This window comes from Larimichthys crocea, chromosome XVII, assembly GCF_000972845.2.
Source record: "Larimichthys crocea isolate SSNF chromosome XVII, L_crocea_2.0, whole genome shotgun sequence".
In the NCBI taxonomy this organism is placed as follows: Eukaryota; Metazoa; Chordata; class Actinopteri; family Sciaenidae; genus Larimichthys; species Larimichthys crocea.
In genome coordinates, this window is record NC_040027.1 from 29,007,949 (window position 1) to 29,028,764 (window position 20,816).

General features: G+C 40.0%; 2 protein-coding genes across 3 annotated transcripts; one reads left to right on the forward strand and one right to left on the reverse strand.

Moving 5' to 3' along the window:
* Positions 1-409: 409 nt before the first annotated feature.
* Positions 410-14,414, forward strand: LOC104928398 (dipeptidyl peptidase 9). Of its 2 annotated transcripts, none has more exons than XM_019259626.2 (21): positions 410-565; positions 3,695-3,785; positions 4,715-4,962; positions 6,015-6,127; positions 6,479-6,652; positions 7,561-7,732; positions 7,820-7,930; positions 8,167-8,295; positions 8,636-8,697; positions 8,786-8,886; positions 9,002-9,179; positions 9,290-9,449; positions 9,788-9,867; positions 10,097-10,267; positions 10,670-10,805; positions 10,970-11,115; positions 11,331-11,477; positions 11,629-11,781; positions 11,954-12,096; positions 12,279-12,390; positions 13,008-14,414. In XM_019259626.2, exons 2-21 carry the CDS (start codon positions 3,730-3,732, stop codon positions 13,098-13,100), a joined length of 2,685 nt encoding a protein of 894 aa, XP_019115171.1. In that variant the 5' UTR covers positions 410-565; positions 3,695-3,729; the 3' UTR covers positions 13,101-14,414. The 2 variants fall into 2 exon arrangements, with proteins under 2 accessions (XP_019115171.1, XP_019115172.1); XM_019259627.2 differs by lacking the exon at positions 410-565 and adding an exon at positions 771-789.
* A 1,437-nt stretch (positions 14,415-15,851) lies between these two features.
* LOC109141011 (angiopoietin-related protein 4) lies at positions 15,852-18,569 on the reverse strand. Its single transcript, XM_019269853.2, has 7 exons — positions 18,061-18,569; positions 17,806-17,916; positions 17,609-17,696; positions 17,006-17,119; positions 16,798-16,893; positions 16,413-16,703; positions 15,852-16,306 (listed from the first exon to the last, which is right to left on the reverse strand). The coding sequence occupies exons 1-7, from the start codon at positions 18,484-18,486 to the stop codon at positions 16,125-16,127; spliced, it is 1,308 nt and encodes a 435-aa protein (XP_019125398.1). The 5' UTR covers positions 18,487-18,569; the 3' UTR covers positions 15,852-16,124.
* Positions 18,570-20,816: the final 2,247 nt, after the last annotated feature.

Genomic DNA, 20,816 nt, shown 5'->3' on the forward strand with positions numbered 1-20,816 from the left:
TTTCTCTATTTTAATATCAGTGTAAATGAAATATCTTTGGACTGTTGATCACATGAAACAAGTCACAAGACATTTTCTCACTATTTATTTGATATTTCAAAACTGAATGATTTAATAACAGAAAATAATTGATAAAAGTCCCTTTTAGAAAAGAGAGAGAGAGGTCTTTGGTAAAAAATAAAATAAATAAAAAACATTAAACTCACTAAACTGAAATCCTGTTAGTGCTCAAATGCTTGAAGACTGGAGTTTTCTACATTATTAATATGGGTTAGAGTTTCCACATGAGAGCTATTTAAAACATCCAGATATAAAACAGGAGCAGTTAGAGATAAATAAGACATGAAATGGAAAGAGACAGATGAGCTCGTGAGTCATCTCCGGGTCAAAGGTCGTGATCTCGGGCCGTTTGATTCCTGCAGCTATTTCCGCGTTGTTAGCATGTTAGCATCGAGCTACCTGCTCTCTGGAAGTTGAGTCCAGTGATTCAAACCGACCACTGTCTCCACACGGGCGTTTCTTCGACTAAAGGAGAAAAGCCTTCAGCATTTTTGGGGCAGAAAGTGTAAGCTAAAACGAACAAACAAACAGTGAATGAGCGTTGAGTGTTTTTTTTCTGTGTTTGGTGTGAAAGAGCTGATTCAGGATCAGTCACTGTCTGACGGGCGGCTAACTGACGAGCTAGCTCCGTGTAGCGTCCACACAGCGTTCATGTCGGAGTCTGTCACCGTGTGTCACCGGGGTCTGTGAGGGTCTGTCCGGGTCTGTGAGGGTCTGTCAGGGCCACAGGTGAGGACACACTCAGCCAGATGTTGTCTCTGTGCTGCTGTGAAGATGTCGGTCAGTTCGTGGACCTGTTAGCTTCAGGAGCAGATGTAGCAAAAAGGAAAGTTAAAAAAAAAAAAGATTTCTACATGGATGCTAGAAAACTTAAACCATGCACCAACTATGAGGATAATACCAGAGATATGTGTGTTTTTAAAAGAAGAAAGGTTGAAAATACAAACTGTCTCAGCTCTATGAGGGGTGTCATGATAAGATGTACTGAATCAAAGAAGTTAGTGAGGTAACACAACATTAATGTGATATTTTAAACCTGCTGGATGTGTTTGTGAGTCTGATGAAAGTGAAAGTAGACACAGCAGCACCTGACAGACAGACACAGTGCTCTGTATTAAAATTAACCTATAGGATAAATCTGAATTTAAATGTGCTCTTTCAGAGTAGTGCAAACAAAATGTACATGAATAAAATATTTGATAATATTTGATATGGTATTAAAGCATCCTTTCGTCCAGCTGGGGTGGCTAGAGGAATAATTTGGACTCATATGACACTGAGTTATATGGGGGAAATAATTTAATGCTATTTTATTAAACAAAGTCAAGTTGGATCCTTTTTTATTACTTGTGATTGTTTATGATTGGTAAATAAATAGTGCGGTGAGGGGGCGGCATGAACTTTTTTTCTTTGGTTTTTGAAGTAGGTCATGCCGCTGGTTTATTAATTCAACCAACATCCAGATGGTAAAGGTGCAAATAAGAAGCTCGTCGCTTTTAAAGGTTAAATCCAGCCTTTGTGTGACGAAGCAGGAATTGTTGATTGGTTTGTTGGTGATTCGGTTTGTGACCCTGGTTGGTTGTTGCTAATCTCTGAGTTTAATCACTTTACAGGTTATATACAAGTTTAACGCTGTGTTGTTTAGACTCTTCAGGTTATGTTGTTTACCTTTGTGCATTTTTGGTGAATGTTTGAATGGAGCAGCGTTTATCCACTAACTGGTTGCCAAAGCCATTGTTAGTTATTTATCTATTGGTGCATGTAATTGGCGCTGCTGGCCATGTATCATTTGGTAAGAGTCATACATCGTCTTTGTAGGCTGAAGTGGTTGATCTCAGTGTGAATGTGAAGACAATGTTTTGGGAGGATTTTTCTGGTTTCTGGATCGTTGCCCCTTCCCTGATTGCTTGCATAAGTCTTCATCACCACCAGTATCTGTCTGAAGACTAGTCAGATAGTGAATGAAATTATGTCGGCGCTGGGAGCTTTGCTTTTGATATTTTACAATTGCTTTTAACATAAATATGTAAAATAAATGTGTGCCCTTTGCCTGCTCTTTATGTTACGTGGCATTATCCATGTTGAGATCAACATCTCGACGTGGACTCTGGGTCAGGGCTCGGACACTGTCCTGGTCTATGTCAGCTGGCACAGGAGGGTCATCAGCTGATTAAACTCACCTGGGCCTTGAACAATAAAAGCTTGTCCCTGTGCCTCTCTCTCTCATTACATCGTTGTCTTTTGGTTTAGTAGCTTTAGTTTAAATAAATTACTCTTGTTTTAAGTGACAGTAGCTCTTGTAAACATAACGACAAATGCAAAGTGCTTTTCATACAGCTTTTAAAACATTTATGTGACTGCGCATCTCTTAAAATATCAGACAACAATGAAGTAGAGTAAAATAAAGGACATCAGAATAGACAGACCGAGGAGTTTCAGAGCAGTTACAATCATTACATAGTAAAGATCTGTCTTTATTTAACAAAAGAATCAAAACTGGAGGTCCGTGTAATACTTGTATTTCTTTTAACCTCATCTCAGCCTTCATGGGAAGATGAATCACGTGATAACAGGTGGTTAATATAATAATAATGATCATAAACTTTATTTATACAGAACACAAAGTGGTTTAAATAAAAAAGGATTAACACATTTCAGGACTGAAGCAAATAAAATGAAATAAACTTCCCACAATAAATGCTAATAATAAAAAACTCAGTTGAAAGAAGTGAATCGGGTGGTGTCGATTAGCTCAGTTGGTAGAGCATCCGCCCCATGTACAAAAGCTCAGCATTGGCCCAGGGTTCGAATCTGACCTGCGGCCCTTTGCTGCATGTCGTTCCCCGTCTCTCTCTCTCCCCACATTCCTGTCACTCTTCAGCTGTCTCCATCTTTAAAAAAAAATAAAGAAAAAAGAAGTGAATCGGTAAGCCTCAGATCCTCGGGGACTTCCAGAGCTGGGGGGAAGGCCTTGATTGCAAGAGCTGAAAAGTTACAGTTGATATTTTAGCCTGGACCAAAGTGATCCAGTCAACTACCAGATCGCTGCTGCCTGTATGGGAAAAGAATGAATGAAATGAACTTTCATACTCATAATCACTCTTAGGAATAGAAATAAAAGTATGAAATTTGTTCCTCTGATAACACGTGAATTAGTGAAGGAGGCTCCTGCAGTGTTTTCTGGGAATGAACTTCTGTCGAATTTGCACTTCATTTAGGCCTCAGGCAGGAGAACAGCCCACAGTGTACAGCCTGCAGTAAAATGTGGAGTAACCGTGTAACATTTGCCACAGTTATGACACAGACGTTGAAGTGTCGGCGTCGTGCAGTTGAGTCACACTCAGTGAGACTCCATATCAGGAACACACAGCTGGAAGTGTGGCGGTTGTCGGCTGAAGAGAAGCAGCAACTCCTCGATGAAGCAACACAGAGACATCTGCCCTGAATGGGGCCGTCACCTCAGTAACAGATTCACTGTTGATAGCATGTGAGCTTAGCTTAGCTTAGGGTATGGTCTGTTTTAATGATCTGTCAGTTAGACCAGGTGCTTCCATGTAAACCCTCTGGGATTTGTTTTAACTCGAAACAAGCTTCTTCTTCAGTTCTCTCATTCGTTTTACCTGGTTTCCCACAGGATGTCAGATCTGGTCCAGGATTGTTGAACGGTTAATGCACAGAGTAAAGAGGCTGAAAACCGAAGACAAAACAGAAGACGGCCAGGAAAGGTACGAGACGTTTTTCCCCTTTGCAGCTGTCTGAACTATATTTGTTTGGTTTTGAAACATTCGAGCCAAAGAAAAGAATTTCCATCCTGTTTGCTGCCAAACAAAAGCTGTCACTTGATATATTAATAGTGCTGAGAAAATGTATTAATGAAAAAAAAAAATCAGAATCACTTTAAATCACTTTTATAAAGCCTTTTATTAATGTCATCATGTTGGTGTATCTTGTATCTATTGTATTTCTTTATTTTTATAATATTTTCTGTTTGGTGTTTTATTCTATTCTCTGCTTTCACTGACCTTATTTCATTTAATTGGTATCGTGCGCAGTTTCTTTTTTTATTATAGGTTTTATTATTATTAATTCATAATGACGATAATAGTAACGACAATAACAGTTCTGTGTTTAGTATCACGTCCATGCTGTGAGGCTGTACTTTGACACAGCTTTGAGCTGAACGCTAAAGTTAAGATTCTGAGGAGCAGATAATTATTGCCACGTTCATCATCCTAGTTCAGCGTCTTTGCATGCTAACACTTGTTACAGCTCAGGCTGATGGGAATGTCATTAGTTGTGCACACATTTGTTCATAAAGTATTGCACAAATTTAAATATGGTAGCGCTAAATATAAAATGAATCATCACAGTCCATCCCATAGTCGAGGTACTGTATTTCAGTCTGGATCAAAGTGTTGGATCGATGAACTGACAGACCGCTATGGCGATCCTGCTTCATCCGACACACAGATTATATGATCAGAAGACAAAGAGATCAGTTCAGGTTTCTGTCAGGACGTCTGATGAATTAGTAGACAAATTAAACCTCAATGAAAGAAAAAACCCATATTGTATTTGACGGTTTTCTAGCGTTACTTTCTCGATGTGATTAACTGTAGCTGTGTCTGAGCTGATCAGAGTGTCTGTCCCACAGCGTCCACAGAGAGTCAGTGGCAGGCATGATGGGGGTGGACGAGCTCTCAGACAGCACAGAGGTGGTGGAGATGGAGGACGTGAATTCCACCCGGTTCCAGGTGGAGAAGCATTCATGGGATGGTCTGCGGAAGATCATCCACAACAGCCGCAAGAACACAGGCGTGGTCATCAGCAAGGCACCACACGACTTCCAGTTCGTCCAGAAGGACGAGGCCAGTCCGCATTCCCACCGGATCTACTACCTCGGTGAGCTCAGGGGGCCTAACAGCTGGGACCTGTCACAGCTCAATAATTTATTAATTTTCAGGCAGAGTACGACTTTAAATTATGCTGAGTGGCAAATAATGTCATCCTCTGCAATATAACGAGTAAAACCCAGCTCAGATAAGGTGCTTTCAGCAGGCAGCGACTGGTTTGCATGCAGATTCAGTTGCTTCCTTTCACTTTGAACAGTAGCATGCTTCTGTGAATAATCAGTGGATACAGCTGGTGAGTCAGAGGTGCAAGCCTGCAACTGTTTTCAAGCTTATTTGATATCCAGAGAGCCGCAGTGGATCGAGTTAGTGCGTGCTGAAGTCATCCAGGAACACCATTTTGCTTCGTTACCACGTTTCTGCTTTTTTTTCTGATGCAGCTGCAGTGCAGAGTATTTCTGTAAAATGGTTGCTGTTCTTTGCTGCCATGTGTCAGACTGCTTGTTATAGCATGTGATATCACTTCCAGAGCTGTTTTAAGTGATGTAATGTGCACTACACAGAGTCATGGTAGCATGGTTGTTTACTGTACAAACAGTCACGCCAGGACGGAAATAATTGTTACCGACTCAAATTCTCCCTTTTAGTATTTAGAGCTCGAAACAATTGTAACAGTCAGCTTTATAAAGCGATACTCTGTGACATAAAAACAATCTTTTCCCCAAATACTGTGATTTGTTGTTTATCTGTCACATATGTTGATTCTCAAATATAGCTCAAGCAATCCTGCATAAACTCCTTGAACTTTTTTTAAAATGGGTGCTTAACTTTGTGTTTTTCTTCCTTGGGTGCTGCACAGTTAGATTTGTAGTTTTTGACAGCACAAAAATATTTTCAGCTTTCAAAAACCTCTGTGGTTTTGGTGAATCAAAAAGCATTTTTTCAATATACAGGAAAAGGGTGAAGCAGACCCAGTTTTTTTATATGATCTGTAGCTGAAGATTCACCAGAATATAAACCGGATTGAGCTTGTTGGCTCTCGCTGAGCAGCAATCTCATGAAAACAGGTTTGCTTGACCCTGTCTTTGCTGTCTTTTCTTGCAGGAATGCCTTACGCCAGCAGGGACAATGCATTACTCTACTCAGACATTCCCAAGAAAGTCCGCAAAGATGCTCTGTTGGTTTTGTCATGGAAACAGCTGCTGAATCACTTCAAGGTGAGGAGCTCTCTCCCTCCACTCTCTGGCATTTTAACAAGATTGATTATTTCCAAACATAACCTTTTAGAGCATTTAGATTGATTGTGAAACATTCCTTTAAAACTTCTGTTGTAAATTTACCCATAAAGATAAAAATAATCTGGACCACTAAGGCTACAAGAGAATATTTCACTGAGGTGTATTGATTTCACAAACAGAGAAGATAAGGGGTCCTGTTATGTTGGTTGATAGTACATAGTATGGTAATATCTTCTTACTGTGTGTTTGTTTTCTATGCCCTAACAAACACTGACCTCGCTTGGCCAGCATTGTCACGTTGCGTGTTCTCCTTTCACCCCCTGACCTCAGGCTAGCCCTCACCGCGGGGGTTTCTCACGGGAGGAGGAGCTGCTGCGGGAGAGGAAGCGTTTGGGGGTGTCTGGCATCACCTCCTATGATTACCACCGTCCCAGTGGACTCTTCCTGTTCCAGGCCAACAGCAGCCTGTACTACTGCAGCGATGGTGGAAACAACAGCTTCATTGTGAGTAAAAGGACAGTTAATTAAGACTTTGATTGCCAGTGACTGCTCTTGACCTGCAGGAGTTGATGAGGTTTCTGAATATGCCAGAGTCACAGCAACTGCTTGGCCAGAGGTTGAGATTTCTGTCTTTTGAGTTCCCCAGTAAGAATAGGAGTGGCTACATTTAAACTTTAAACTTGGTGTACTCTGCTCCTCGACCAATGTAGTCTAAACTTCTCTCCAGACCCCTCAACCCTGAAGATGATAATAGAATAGAGTCATGCTTATGTAAATATCGGCCAGTATTAGCTTATCACAGATATACTTATTTAGAAATCTTATTACAGGGTTTGTTTACCTGAGAGCACTGACAACTTTATTTTTGATATTTGCTTTTGCTAATTTTCTGGATTGATTTATAGTTTCTTCACATGAAATGTCATAAAATAGTGAAAAACAGACAGTATGGTTTTCCAGAGCTAAAAGTAACACACTCTGATATCTTGTCTTACTAACCAACAGTCCAAAGATAGTAAGTTTAGGGTCATAAAAAAAATCTGATAATCACCATGTATTTTGGTATATTCTTCTTTAAAAATGACTTTTCCTACCCTTATGATATATTGTGTTGTAGATTCTAAAGATTAGATTAGATAAGATTATTAATTGTTGCTGGTACATTTTCTCTTGATCAGCTAATTGTTTCAGCACTCATCACATTTCTCATCAAGGCCCAGAAGGAAGAATAACAGTCCCATTTTTAGCTTTGCTGCAAAGCATTTTGTTTATTTAGTCTGAGATAGTTCTCTCACAGCAGCATTATATTAAAAACCAAATACCACTCTGATATCAGCATCAGCATATTTTTGTGAACTCTTGGTCTCGGCAGCTGCGGCCTCATCCTTCATCCTCTCTTTGTGCTTGTGCAGACTTCTCCTATCAACTCTCCTGTTGAGATTAAGAGTCAGTGTTCAGGCACGCGGATGGACCCCAAGATCTGCCCCGGGGACCCCGACTTTATCGGCTTCATCAACAACAACGACATCTGGGTGACCAGCATTCAGACGGGTGAAGAGAAGAGGCTCACCTTCTGCCGTAAAGGTCAGGCTGAGACACATATTTCATATATACACATTTACATTTTTTATTTTTTCTGCATTGTTTTATTGATCTCATTGTTCATTTCAGGCATTGATAACCCAAAAGAGGACACCAAATCTGCTGGTGTAGCCACTTTTGTCACACAGGAGGAGTTTGACCGCTTCACTGGATACTGGTGGTCACCAGCTGCTCGTGAAGGTGAGTTAGTCACAGAGACGTAAAGTGTTCTCAGAGGTTTCTTAGCAAGGAGACTTATTTTAAACAGTCATTATAATCATAGTATTAGTAGTTTTCAAATGAAAATTCATTATTAGATGCAAAATAATGAGACTTTTCTAAATGTGGTTTAAAACAAAGATTAAGCAGGATCTTTAATGAACTAAATCAAGTGTTTCTGCTTGGTTTTACTGGTCTCTCTTTCTCTCTCACTTCAGAATCAGAGGGTGGTAAGACTGTGCAGATTCTGTACGAGGAGGTGGACGAGGCCGAGGTCGAGATCATCCATGTCCCGTCTCCGGCTTTGGAGGAGCGCAAGACTGATGTCTATAGATACCCACGCGCAGGTACACACAAAAAAAACACCTAAAGACACTTTTTATTTACACTATAAGACGTGATGTATGATTGATGTATGATTTAAAAAAATATATATTAAAATTTTTTCATGTAATCAGTTTTATTTTACATTGGAGTAATCACTGACAAAAAAAACACTATCTTTGAGGACAAAGTCTTACATCCACGTTTAGTAGCAGTCTTTATCTTCCATATCTTTGCTGGTGTCTTAGAATATTAGCCTCAACACGTTACCTGTATGCAAGTAAAACGGGCAGACTTCTGTTACCAGAAAGGTTTCATGTGTTATTCTATTTTGGTACGTAACTCAGTTTTGCTTGTATCCAGGCAGCAAGAATCCTGATATTACTCTCAAAATAGCAGAAATTAGGACAGACAATCTCGGCAAAGTAAGTTCTTGTTCAGTGGCACAAAACTTGATACCTGAAGGTTCTTCAGAGAAATGCTAAAATGTCAGCTTGTTGTTTTCTCCCACAGATTGTCAGCACACAGGAAAAGGAATTGCCTGTTCCCTTCACCAGCCTCTTCCCTGGTGCTGAATATATCACCAGAGCTGGATGGACAAAAGACGGCAGATAGTAGGTTTCTTTCCTAAAATGTAGAAAAACGCATCATTTATTTATTTATTTATTTTTTTTGAGTAACATGGAGACACGACACGTGGTCTCACAACTCTTCGTGTCTGTGCGTTAGTGCATGGGTGGTCATGATGGACCGACGGCAGCAAAATCTCCAGTTGGTCCTGCTGCCTCCAGCACTCTTCATCCCAGCCAATCAGGATGAAGCGAGCAGGCAAGCCAGCCTGGAGGCCCTCGGAGACACCGTACAACCCTTTATCATCTACCAGGAGACCAGTGACATCTGGATCAATGTAAGGCCCAACACCACATCCTTCTGTTGCAGCCACATGTTATGATTCATGTCAATAAGGATGAAGATAAAATGTCACTGATGTCAACATCATGTCTATTTGTCTTTCAGGTCCACGACATCTTTCACCCGTTCATCCAAACCAGTGATGACGAGATCACATTCATAACAGTAAATGAATCAAAAACAGGTTTCTGCCACCTCTATAAGATCACCTCGCTGTTACAGCGGGGCAGCTACAACTGGGCCAAAGGCTACACACACTCTGAAGGTAAAACTATCAACAACACCTCATAGTTTGCTCTTTCATCTAACCCACCCGTACTGTTCAATCCCAACCAATGTGATATCAGTCCATGTGGTTTATACATGTATGAGCCTCTACATATTCATGAAATTCTCAGATGCAGCTAAAATATAGAAATTATATTAAAAATGACAAAATATAAAATAATATATTACAAATCTTTAACTTGTTGACTCATGCCCATGAAGTACCACAGGCAAAGAGATTTTAAAATTAGTCATGCCATATGATGTAAAACTTGTTATAAGTCATTTAATGTATTCTAATGTTTTAATCAGTTTATCCTCTTATCTTCTCTCCAGATGATTTCAAGTGTCCGGTCAAAGAGGAGGTGACAGTAACCAGCGGGGAGTGGGAGGTGCTGGCCAATCATGGAGCAAAGGTAACGCCAAAAGCAGCACTTAAAAACCATCACACCTGCTCATCAGTTTGTTAGAATAATTTAGAAATAAAACATTTTCTAACTGCTTAAAGCATAAAAGCACAATATAGCAAACAACATAACTGGTGCGGTAACCAAATTAATGAAGAAACATCTTCAAAACAAGATATTGATTTATGTTTGTGTCTTGTGACAAAACGCTTTCTCTTGTTCTGTGGTGTCTGCTCAGCGTTCGTCCAGTCCTCAGATTTGGGTAGACGAGGCAGCAAAGCTGGTTTACTTCCAGGGAACCAAAGACTCTCCACTGGAGCATCATCTCTACGTGGTGAGCTACGAGTCACCGGGTGAAATCGTCCGACTCACCAAACCCGGCTTCTCTCACAGCTGCTCTGTGAGCCAGGTACGTGAACACACACACACACACTCACATGATTTGACTTTTTTGTAGGTAATCAGTGCTGCCGATAGTGGACTCAACTTGTTTAGCAGTACTTTCACCAGTCATACAGCTTAACCTTAACATTTAACAATTGCGATTGACAAATTTTAGAGATGTAACAGATTATCTTATCATGTATCGTTGTCATAAATAATAAAAATAAATAAATAAATAATGTCTGACTACAGCTTCAGTACAGTCTGGAAAACCTGAAACACACATAACACATTTTTATATTTGATTTAAAATCTTTCTCCAGTGTGACTGACCCCACGTTTTTGATGAAGAAAATAATCATCAGTTAATTTCAGCAGTTTGGGATGCTCTTAAACTCTGTGTGTTTTTCTTTTTTCTTCCATACAGACGTTTGACATGTTTGTCAGCCATTACAGCAGTTTGACCACAGCACCATGTGTACACATCTACAAGCTGAACGGCTCCGACAGCGACCCGCTGCACAAAGAGCCTGAGTTCTGGGCGAGCATGATGGAGTCTTCTAGTACTGAAAAAACATAACATATGAAATGCTGACTGACAGTTGTGACAGTTTCTGTTTTAAGTTTGTATTGCTACAAGATGATTTATGACACAATGATGTAGTACACTATATTACAGGAGTATATTTTTTGTGTAGTTTTTTTTATTGTAGTTTTTTTTTTCCAGGTTTCCCATTCGAGCAAAGTCCTCCAGAGATCTTCAGTTTCACAGGGAAGTCGGGCTTCGAGTTGTACGGCATGTTGTACAAACCACACAATTTGGTCCCCGGCAGGAAGCATCCCACCGTTGTCTTTGTCTACGGTGGTCCGCAGGTTTGATCTTTTAGATTTCATGTCATGTACACCAAGCTGTGTACGACGCGCGTGTAGCAGTCCTGTAGCACTTAATCTAAATTTTAATGAACCACCACTTGGTCTTTGTATCAGTACAACAGCTCATATTTAAGGCATATTTTTAATCATTTAGCTGATCATCAAGAAAAACAAGCAGTAGGAACATTTCTGTAAATATGTTTTCTTCCCTTCAGGTCCAGTTAGTGAATAACTCTTATAAAGGAGTGAAGTACCTGAGGCTGACCACGCTGGCGGCTCTGGGCTACGCTGTGCTGGTCATCGATGGGCGGGGCTCCTGTCAGCGGGGACTCAGGTTTGAAGGAGCCGTGAAAGACAAAATGGTAAATCATAAAATAAATCATCTGTCATGAAGAAGACAAACACATGAACATGTGTCTTTATAGAAGAAATGAATGTCATTTATTGATTAAATGCTATGTTGTCCTATACTAAATTAGTAGTGTGTTTACCTCACTGTTCTCCTCCAATCAGGGTCAGGTGGAGATTGAAGACCAGGTGGAGGGTCTGCACTACGTAGCCGACAAGTACAAGTTTGTGGACCTGAGTCGTGTTGCCATCCATGGCTGGTCGTATGGAGGCTTCCTGTCCCTCATGGGCCTCATCCACAAACCTGACATCTTCAAGGTCAAACCTCTGACGGTTACTCTGTTACTGTGCTAAACTAGAGCGACGTGATCGTTACTTTATTACATTCATTTAGTTTCTTTACCGTTACGGTCTCATGGCTTTATAAATATGTTAATATGAAACATAATTTCTTTGTCTGCTTCTGTTTGTCTTCCTGTTTGGTTTTCAGGTTGCCATTGCTGGAGCTCCGGTGACATTGTGGATGGCCTACGACACCGGCTACACCGAGCGATATTTGGACACACCTGAGAAAAACCAGAAGGGATACGAGGCTTGTTCTGTTGCCCTGCATGTCGACAAACTCCCCAATGAGTGAGAACTCTTGTGTTGTGTTTTCAGTGTTAAAACTGTGAGAGAAAAGGACACGACACATAATACAACCCTTTTTATTATACTACACCATACATCATGTTGTCTACCTGTGTTATCATTTACATGCATGTTTATGAACATGAGTGGAGAAACTAAGAAATCTGTCTTTCTGTTAAATGCAGGCCCAACAGGTTGTTGATCCTTCATGGGTTTCTAGATGAGAACGTGCACTTTTTCCACACCAACTTCCTGGTGTCTCAACTCATCCGTGCAGGAAAACCATACAGCCTGCAGGTAAGAGGATTCACTCATATATAAACCAAATTTATTCATATATAAACTGAATTTATTCATATATAGAGAGGTCAAAACTCGAAAAAAGGACTTTATTGTGAGACCATCAGTGTTTGTAGATAGTGTAGGCTTTGGAAAAGCTTTGTTGACTTTGACAATTCTCACTAACGGGGTGGCAAAAATACTCCTGCTGGTGTTTTTTTTTTTTTTTTAAAGTGATGCATCCCATAGCTTACCAGGTAGAACCTGCAGCTCATGTACAAAGCCTGAGTCCTTGTAGCAGTGGCTCGGGTTCACTTCCAACCCATGGTCCGTTGCTGCACGTCATCCTCTCTCTCTTTCCCCCTCTTTGCACTGAAAGCCATAAAAGTGCAGACAGAAATGTGGTCCAAGTATAAATATAAAAAGAGCTCTCTGTTTCACTGAAGGATATTCTACTGCTAACTGAAATTTCAAAAAGTGTTGAGTCTGAGTGTCTTTTCTGTTTTGTCTTGTTACATTGTTTTTGTCATGTCGGAAAGGCTTGCAGTGATGCAAATAAATACATAGATATCCCAGAATGCACAAAATAAAACGTCAAATTCCACCAACTTTTTTTGGGGGTTGCTGTTTTCCAGGTTTATCCCAACGAGCGACACAGCATCCGATGTCCAGAGTCTGGAGAACATTACGAGATTACGCTGCTTCACTTCCTCCAGCAGAACCTCTGATGAGCCTTCCTTCACACTGACCTCCACTTCCTCCTCGCTCTCTACCCTCCTCTCTCCTCCCCATTCCTCCATTTATTTAAACGTGCATCACTTTTCTCTTTCCCTCGAATTTATGATTTGTTAAATTCAAGCTATGCCAAACCTTATCACACCTCAAGAGTTGTCAGTCTTAAAGGTGCTGAAGCATTTTCGTATCCGTAAGTCACAAGATGAAGTAGCGCTTTAATTTGGTCTGCCTACAGATAATTTCTGGAGTATTTCTACAACTTATTAGTTGAGATTCAAGAATTCAGCTTGATTAATTATGTTCATGAATAAATTGTCACATATACTCTATAGATATCGGCTAAACATCTGCAGACAAAGTATTATCACCACAAATGAGACCATCACTGAGCGAAGTCTTGTAGTCTTTACACTGTATTTCACAGTGGAGGGAAATCTGCTGGATTGCTTTAAGCCCTAAAACAAACTGAAGGCGCCGTTTGTCCAGAACGAACCGGGCTGAAGCTTTCCAGTGATGGCAGAAAAAAACGTGACGATGACACTTATGTTTTGAAATGCTGCTTGTCGCAACATTAAACACCAAACCTGTCAGCAATGCAAAAAGTGGACCGGCTGCACCCAGGAGATATTCCTCTCTTTTTTTTGTGCCATTCCTATTTTTTTTTATTGAACTCTCACTTTCTTTTTCTGGGACCCAGCTGATATCATTTATGTGTGTCTGTGAACAAACACTGGAGTGAAATTAGTAAATGTAAAGCTCTATAAGAGCAGACAAGCAAGCTCTTAGCCCCTTTTGTTGTATACTCTCTTTGCTGTCTGTGTTGTCATAGATTACTTTTTATGTGGTGTGTCACACATATATCTATAATGGAAAAAAAAAAAACGTACATGCCACATTTTTATTGTGTATTAAAAAATATTTTTATGGATTCTTATGCATTCATAAATGGTGGAAATATGTAGCGACCTGTTGCTGTTTCACCCGCTTGCTTTAATTTTCTGGGGAACTTCTTTTTCTTCTGCTGCTGAGGACTTTTGCACATATTACTTATTTGCCTTGGTGCCAACAAACTGACCTATAAGATGATTTGTGACACAACTGTTGGCGGTCTGAGGTGCCTTGTAAGAGTTTAAGAGCACGTGCTCATAAAGCATATATCAGGGAATCTGTCTGAGGACCTAAGACAGTAAAAAGCCTTGTTACATGTGTGTCTGATGACCATCGAGCTGTCATGACCTTTTCATGGTTACATGTACTCTCAGATATCGTAGAAATAAACAGAAGTGAACAATCTTTTTCAAATGAAATGCATCATTTATTATATTTGTTTGTTTGTAGAAAACAGGTTTGGGGCTTTGATATGATGTATATTTGAGTTTAGGGGAAAGGAAATGAAAGAGCCATGAAATTATAAGCCAATAAACCAATTTATTGCATTTTGGTGAATATAATGGAAATCAAATATTAGTCAATTCTTAGCAACTCCTCTTTAAAGGAGCAGTGTGTGGGAGTTAGTAGCAGTTCCTGCAACCCTCTCGTTTCACTTTAAACTTCCAAGTGTGAAGGAGAAACTATGGTGGCTGAAAAACTGTAAGACTCCTTTGAAGAGGATCCACAGCGTCTTTCTAAGTTAACAAAGACAATGATTCTTATACACTAATAAAAACATAGCTATGAATATTATATTCACAGGATCCCCTAAATCTTACACACTGGACCTTTAACATACGTTTACCTCTGACTACTTTAAAATCTGAGCTGCATAAGACTCTCAAACTACACAACAAACATTTAATTACAATATAAATAATCTGAACACAGCTGTTGTCTTTCTGGTTTAAAGTGACAGGGGAAGGCAGCAGTAAATGTAAGACTAAAGAGTATTCATATATTTCCTGTGCAAAACCATTACATGTTTACTGAAGTGGGAGAGTTTGTTTGTATTAACTCATTCAAATACAACATCTGTATTTTATTTGATTTTTTACTGTTTTCTCCAGCAGGGAGCAGCAGTGTCAAACTGATACTGGTAAAATCATCCAAAGGTAGTTTGATTTTCAACCATATACCCCCATAAACATGCAAACGTCCAAATCAGTGTGAGTGTGAGATATTAGTTCACATGTTAATGTTAAAGCAATATCCCATGAGAAAGAGTGCTGTTACACTGAATACTGACTTGATGAACAGTTTTTATCCTAAAGCCATCACTATAATGAACTGAAATGAACTGTTGACTACTATTAATTATTGGTTTGATTAATGGTTGTGTATTGATGACTGACTGTGGATAATCAGGTTTATTATCAGCTAATCATATTCAGTTGTGGTCGTTAAAACATCTGTCAAATAGAATGCTACATGTTAAACATTATCAGTGCTGTTATTCTCTATATCAGCACTCATGGAACGACTCTTGTCCAATCATGAGTCTAACTAACTGTGGTATAAATGTTAATGTGTTAGAATATACATTTGATGGTATTATATTGTGACAATAGACTCACTTTTAGTGAGTACATTTAGTTTGAGAGACAAAGTAAAGTGATAAGTTGATTTAAACATAAAACTGCCAATAAAGGCACACATCAGTTTAGAGGGTCACCTCATACTTCAGTCATTCTAATTGTGTATTGAATTATAGTTTATAGAGAATCAGTCTACATATAATGTGCTAATCTAAGTCCCAACGTATAAAATCTGTTTGTACATTTGTTTGTACAAGAGCCAGGATTTATTAAACCTTTGAAAACTTTTATTTTCATCCACTTCATATAAAAATCTGTACAAAGACATTGGAAATAACAAACACACTATACATTATTAAACTAGAAGGATTTAAAAACACAGTATTACAAAATAAGACAAAGTAAAACCCTTTTAAAGGGAATAAAGTTCAAACTGTCAATATGACAAAATGAGTCATTGTATAGCATAGCATAGAAATGTGATGATCCACTGAGTGATTAGGATCATTAATGTGCATTGAGTTAATATTGTCTTTGATCCTTTGTGTCTTATTGTTTTATTGTGGTGGGTGCGATCTTCATCAGCGTGGTCTTCACAGACTTGTTTGGTCCCTTTGTGGACGTCCAAAACATCCCCTGTCTTCTGGACTGATGTCGTCTGAGTGTGCTTGGCCTTCTGGGATATTTGCCATTAAGGTTCGACTCACCACAGCTACTGAACCACCAACCACCTGCAGCAAAAGAGCTTTTTTATTATAGGAGACTGCCACCGGCGTTTCCTGATATGAAGACATCCAGACAGTTTGCATGTGTTGTAGGTCAGTGGAGCAGGTTTACCTGAGAGCTGTTCAGCACAGTTAATGTCTGCAGCAAGGTCGTTGTCTCTGTCTGCTGTGGAGAAGGGAAGACCAGTGGTGCCAGTCGTCATTATTTTCTCCTGATCTCCAGATGAAGACTCCTCCTGCAGGTGGAGAGTGAACTTCTTCTCTTCTCCGTCAAGTTGGAAGTGATATTGAGCCGCCTGCTGCTGCTGCTCTCCGGCCTGACCAGAGACCAGCTCAACCTGCAGGATGTACTGGCCTTGTTTGGACAGAGAGTGGATGTTCTCCAAGCCCAACCAAAACTCGCCTGAGGGATGACAAAAATTCAGATTAGTTTTTGACACTGAGGTTTAGTGATGCAGATATTTAAGGAACTCTTCCAGCTTTTTGTTTGTACTCACCATTGAGGCTGCCGAAGCCTCTCTTATAGGTTTCCCACAGTTGATTGAAGTTCTGGGATCCATCATGACGTTTCTGGATGACGGTCCATCCACCTTCTGCAGCGAGAGAAAGTGTTGAGTTAGAGAGGCCAAGACAAATCTGGAAAGCCCAGCCTTGCTCAGCTTTCAGCAACGTTACACTGTTGCTGAAAGTTCCCGTCTGACTCACCTGCAGTCATTTCACAGAGGACGTTGAAGGGCTGGGAGCTCTCTGGTTGGATTGTGTAGACGCCGCTGGCTCGCTGCCCTTGTACAAACAGATCGTGACAGTCTTTGGCCAAACCTGAAAAAACCAGAATACAGAAAACTTTGATCAAATGATTCAGTAACCAGAGGATTGAGGTTTCTGTTCAGACTGAGGCAGACAGATGCAAAGAGTTAAGTTTAGTGTGTCCTGTGAACATACAGTAGGTGTGTGTTAGAAACGGTTGATCTTTGGACTGCATCTGTGCTGCTCTGCCAGCGAGTCAAATTATAAATTCAGGTGCAAAGGTGAACCTCTCTGCTCTTATGTCACAATGCTTTGATTTAATGTGATCTGTAGACGTGTACTCCCTCAGGTATTGCATACTGTATATTGGTAGAAGGTGTGTAGCTCACAGAAGGAGATGTTAAAGAAGAAATGAGGGCAAAGCTTTCCTTCTTCTCAGCAGTTATTGGTTAAAGTCTCACAACAGCTACAGTCTTTTCAACGCTATCGCTTTTTAAGAATCGCCCTCATTCCAGCTTTCATCTCTTTTTTAACTTTTTTTCCGGCAGTTTGTTTTCTTACCTGATGTGCTCTCGCTGCGCTCTGCCTCTCCTCTCTGGGCCGTCTCTTCATCTCTCCGTCTGTGTGATTTCACTCTCTTATGTGCAACCTGATGGATCGCAGAGCAAAATTAGCGCTTTTGTCTCTTAACAGAGAATTGACCATCTGAGAGGTCACAGGTTTGTGCTCTCTGACCAGCTAAATGTGGTGGGACTCACCTTGCTCTGCAGTACTTGTAGGTGCATGCTCTGCTTTTCCAGTTTGTCTTGTTGCTGCTTGATTTTGTCCACCAGCTGATCGATGCGTCTGTTCTGAGCCATCACCAGCCTCTGGAAACAGAAAGAGAAATAATATATCAGCTTCATAGCATCACTGTGTTTTCACAGATAAATCTAACTTGGCCTCAGCTCAGCTTTCTAGGAGTTTAAATGATCTCTGATGGGTGTGGACTGAAAACTGTATTATTCTCTCACCTGGATAAATGGGACTCCTGTGTGATCGCTGTTGTTGCTGTCCACAATTTGCACCTCATCCACCTTCTCCTCCAGTCTGTCCATCCTGGAGTGGATGTCCTCATTCTGCCTCCTCACCTCCTCCACTTTCACCCTCACCTCCTCAGTCAGCTGTGCTGCCTTCAGAGCTTCTTCTTGCTCCTGCTGCTTCCCCTGCAGTTCAGTTACAGTGGTGTTGAAGGCCTTCAGTTTGGCGTTGACGTCTCTCATCTGGGCTTTGGTCTTGTCCACGTGCTCCTTCAGACCCTGGCCCAGCTGGAGAAGGCCATGAGCCACCACGTTCACGTCGTCCCAGGAGGCATGTTTGCTCTGGCTCTGGAAAGGGAAACCGGCTGCTACGTGCACCAAAATGGTCACCAGGAGGATGAGAAGCTGTGGCATCTTCATCTTTGTGTCTTCTCAGTGTGTTCAGTATGAAAGCTGTGATGTGTCTGTCTGTCTTGTCTGCTGCTGAATGGCACTGTGACGGTTTTTATAGCTCAGTGCTGCAGCAGAGGGCTCCTCTGATTGGCTGTCAGAGCTTGGAGGTGGGGATGAAGAGGAGTTGTGGGTGTGGAAAGTCTTTCACAGTGGTCACCCTCCAAGAGACTGGGACCATGATGCAACCAATGGACTGAATTACTGATTAAACATTTCTGAGATTTTTTTCTGACACAGAAACATAAAATGGATTCAGTTTTTATTTACTTTTCTACAAATCTGCATCTAATTTGTGTCCAGTCACACAGTTTGTACTTTGTTTGGTGTTGAAAAAATAAATGGATAATAATAAATTATAATGTTTAATACATTTTTCCAGCTCTGCTCTTTGTAGTTTCTATTCAAATACTACAATTTTCTTTGTAGGACTGTGCCTAATGATTACTTTCATTAACCAATTAATCTGCTGATTATTTTCTCGACTGGTTGATTGATAGTTTATTCTATAAAACATCAGAAAACAGTGAAAAGTGTCCATCATAATATCTTAGAGCTCAAGCTGACATCATTCTGCTCTTTGCCCTCATCAGTCTTCTTTAAAACAACCATCTGAATATTTAATTCAAAAGACAGAATTAGTCTCTATTACCTGGACCCAGTAAATATTGAACTAAATGGGATTTCTGCATGAAAAATTAAAAGATAATCAAAATAGTTGCTGATCCATTTTATCTCAGTTGATTAATCAATTTAATGTGCATTTGTTATCCCAAAAAAATCCCCAATTTTACATCCCTGACACACTATAGATACACACTGTAGTCAGTGTTTCCCATATTTCAGTTTTATTCATCCCCTAAAGTTTCACCAAATACAAATATAAAGTTTTCTGTGAGGTCTTTTAAAATGTAGTGTTAAAATGCAGAAAACCCCCCCTGGACAAATGAGAGAAATTTGTACGATGGTAAAGAATCAGATAATGACATTTGTCAGATTTGCTGTCTTTGTCCTCCACAAATAAAACCCTGACAGCTGAAGACTGATGTTTATCTCAGTGAGTCCAGCTACCATCAGTGTGCCTCCAGCATGAATGAGGAATGCTGGAGAAATTCAAAGATGGAGGAGTCTGTGAGAAGTAGGGGAAAGTTCAACCCTCAGGCTGCTTTACACACTCATTCCTGACAACAAAAATCCAACAACCACACGTGCAGACACACACACACACACAGGCAGAGCCAGACACAAGGCACGTGGAGTACTAATGAGGTACAGATGCCATACATAGGAACACACATGCAGTACACTGTGACACTGTATCAACTTTACAAATTTTACTCAGAGAAGAGAAAAAGTTTCAGAGGAGATTAATTCCCTCTAAACTACAGAAATGATCAATTAATCAATATTTGTCAATTAGAAATGCCAAACATTTCTCATTTCCAGCTCCTAAATTGTGAGAATGTGCTGCTTTTCTTTGTCTAATGTGACAGTTTACGGAATATGTTTGGACACAAGCAAGCTCACCAATATTTGGCAGATTAATCGATAATAAAAAATATTGTTGCAGTTCTAATCTTAAGTATAAGAAGAAACAGTATAATAACAAGACTAAGAGTTTACGGCCTGCTAGCTGTTCTTTGACTTTTAGCTAAATGCTAAAGTCAGGATTCAAACACACTCACGATTACGGTGCACCCATTTCAAATCACGTACTTTTTCGCTTTACTTCAAATATGGATGGATGTATGAGCAAGAGCGTCAAAGTTAAAGGCCCAGTGTTATGCCGAAGTAGCATGTCCTATCTGAGGCTGATGGGAATAAAAATGATTGTCTTATAAACCAAAATACTTTAGAATGTGGGGAACAGTTCTGCACTAAATTTTATGACAATTGATCTAATAGTTGTTGAGACATTTCATTCAGAATCACACATGTGAACTTCAAGATGAAATGTCAGAGGAACAATGAATGTTTCTTCCAAATTTCATGGCAATCCATCCAACAGTTGTTAAGATATTTCAGTCTGGACCAAAGTGGTGAACAGACCAAAACATCAGTGTGGTTTATGTTTGCCTGTAGTCACTGAGTGACACACTGTTATTATGATGTAAAACAAAATAAAGATGGCAAATAAAAAGTCTAATCTATCTCTCTGCAGTCATTAATTATTCTCAGTCTGACTCAGTAGACAGACCAAAAATAGCCTGTCTGGAGCAGGAGGCCTGGAGGCTTTTTAAAACAGCTTTATTTATTTCATTTCTGAAAAGAAAAACCACAATGACTGAAAATGAAAGTAA

What these genes read in the sequence shown, in the direction of transcription:
- LOC104928398 (XM_019259626.2), top strand. Translation starts at nt 3,730, where the DNA reads ATGCACAGAGTAAAGAGGCTGAAAACCGAAGACAAAACAGAAGACGGC. An exon ending in CCACCGGATCTACTACCTCG is followed by an intron (nt 4,963 to 6,014) that starts GTGAGCTCAGGG and finishes CTTTTCTTGCAG; the next exon opens with GAATGCCTTACGCCAGCAGG. An exon ending in AGCTGCTGAATCACTTCAAG is followed by an intron (nt 6,128 to 6,478) that starts GTGAGGAGCTCT and finishes CCCTGACCTCAG; the next exon opens with GCTAGCCCTCACCGCGGGGG.
- LOC109141011 (XM_019269853.2), bottom strand. Translation starts at nt 18,486, where the DNA reads ATGAAGATGCCACAGCTTCTCATCCTCCTGGTGACCATTTTGGTGCAC. An exon ending in GCGCAGCGAGAGCACATCAG is followed by an intron (nt 17,120 to 17,608) that starts GTAAGAAAACAA and finishes TGGTTTTTTCAG; the next exon opens with GTTTGGCCAAAGACTGTCAC. An exon ending in CTGTGCTGAACAGCTCTCAG is followed by an intron (nt 16,307 to 16,412) that starts GTAAACCTGCTC and finishes CTTTTGCTGCAG; the next exon opens with GTGGTTGGTGGTTCAGTAGC.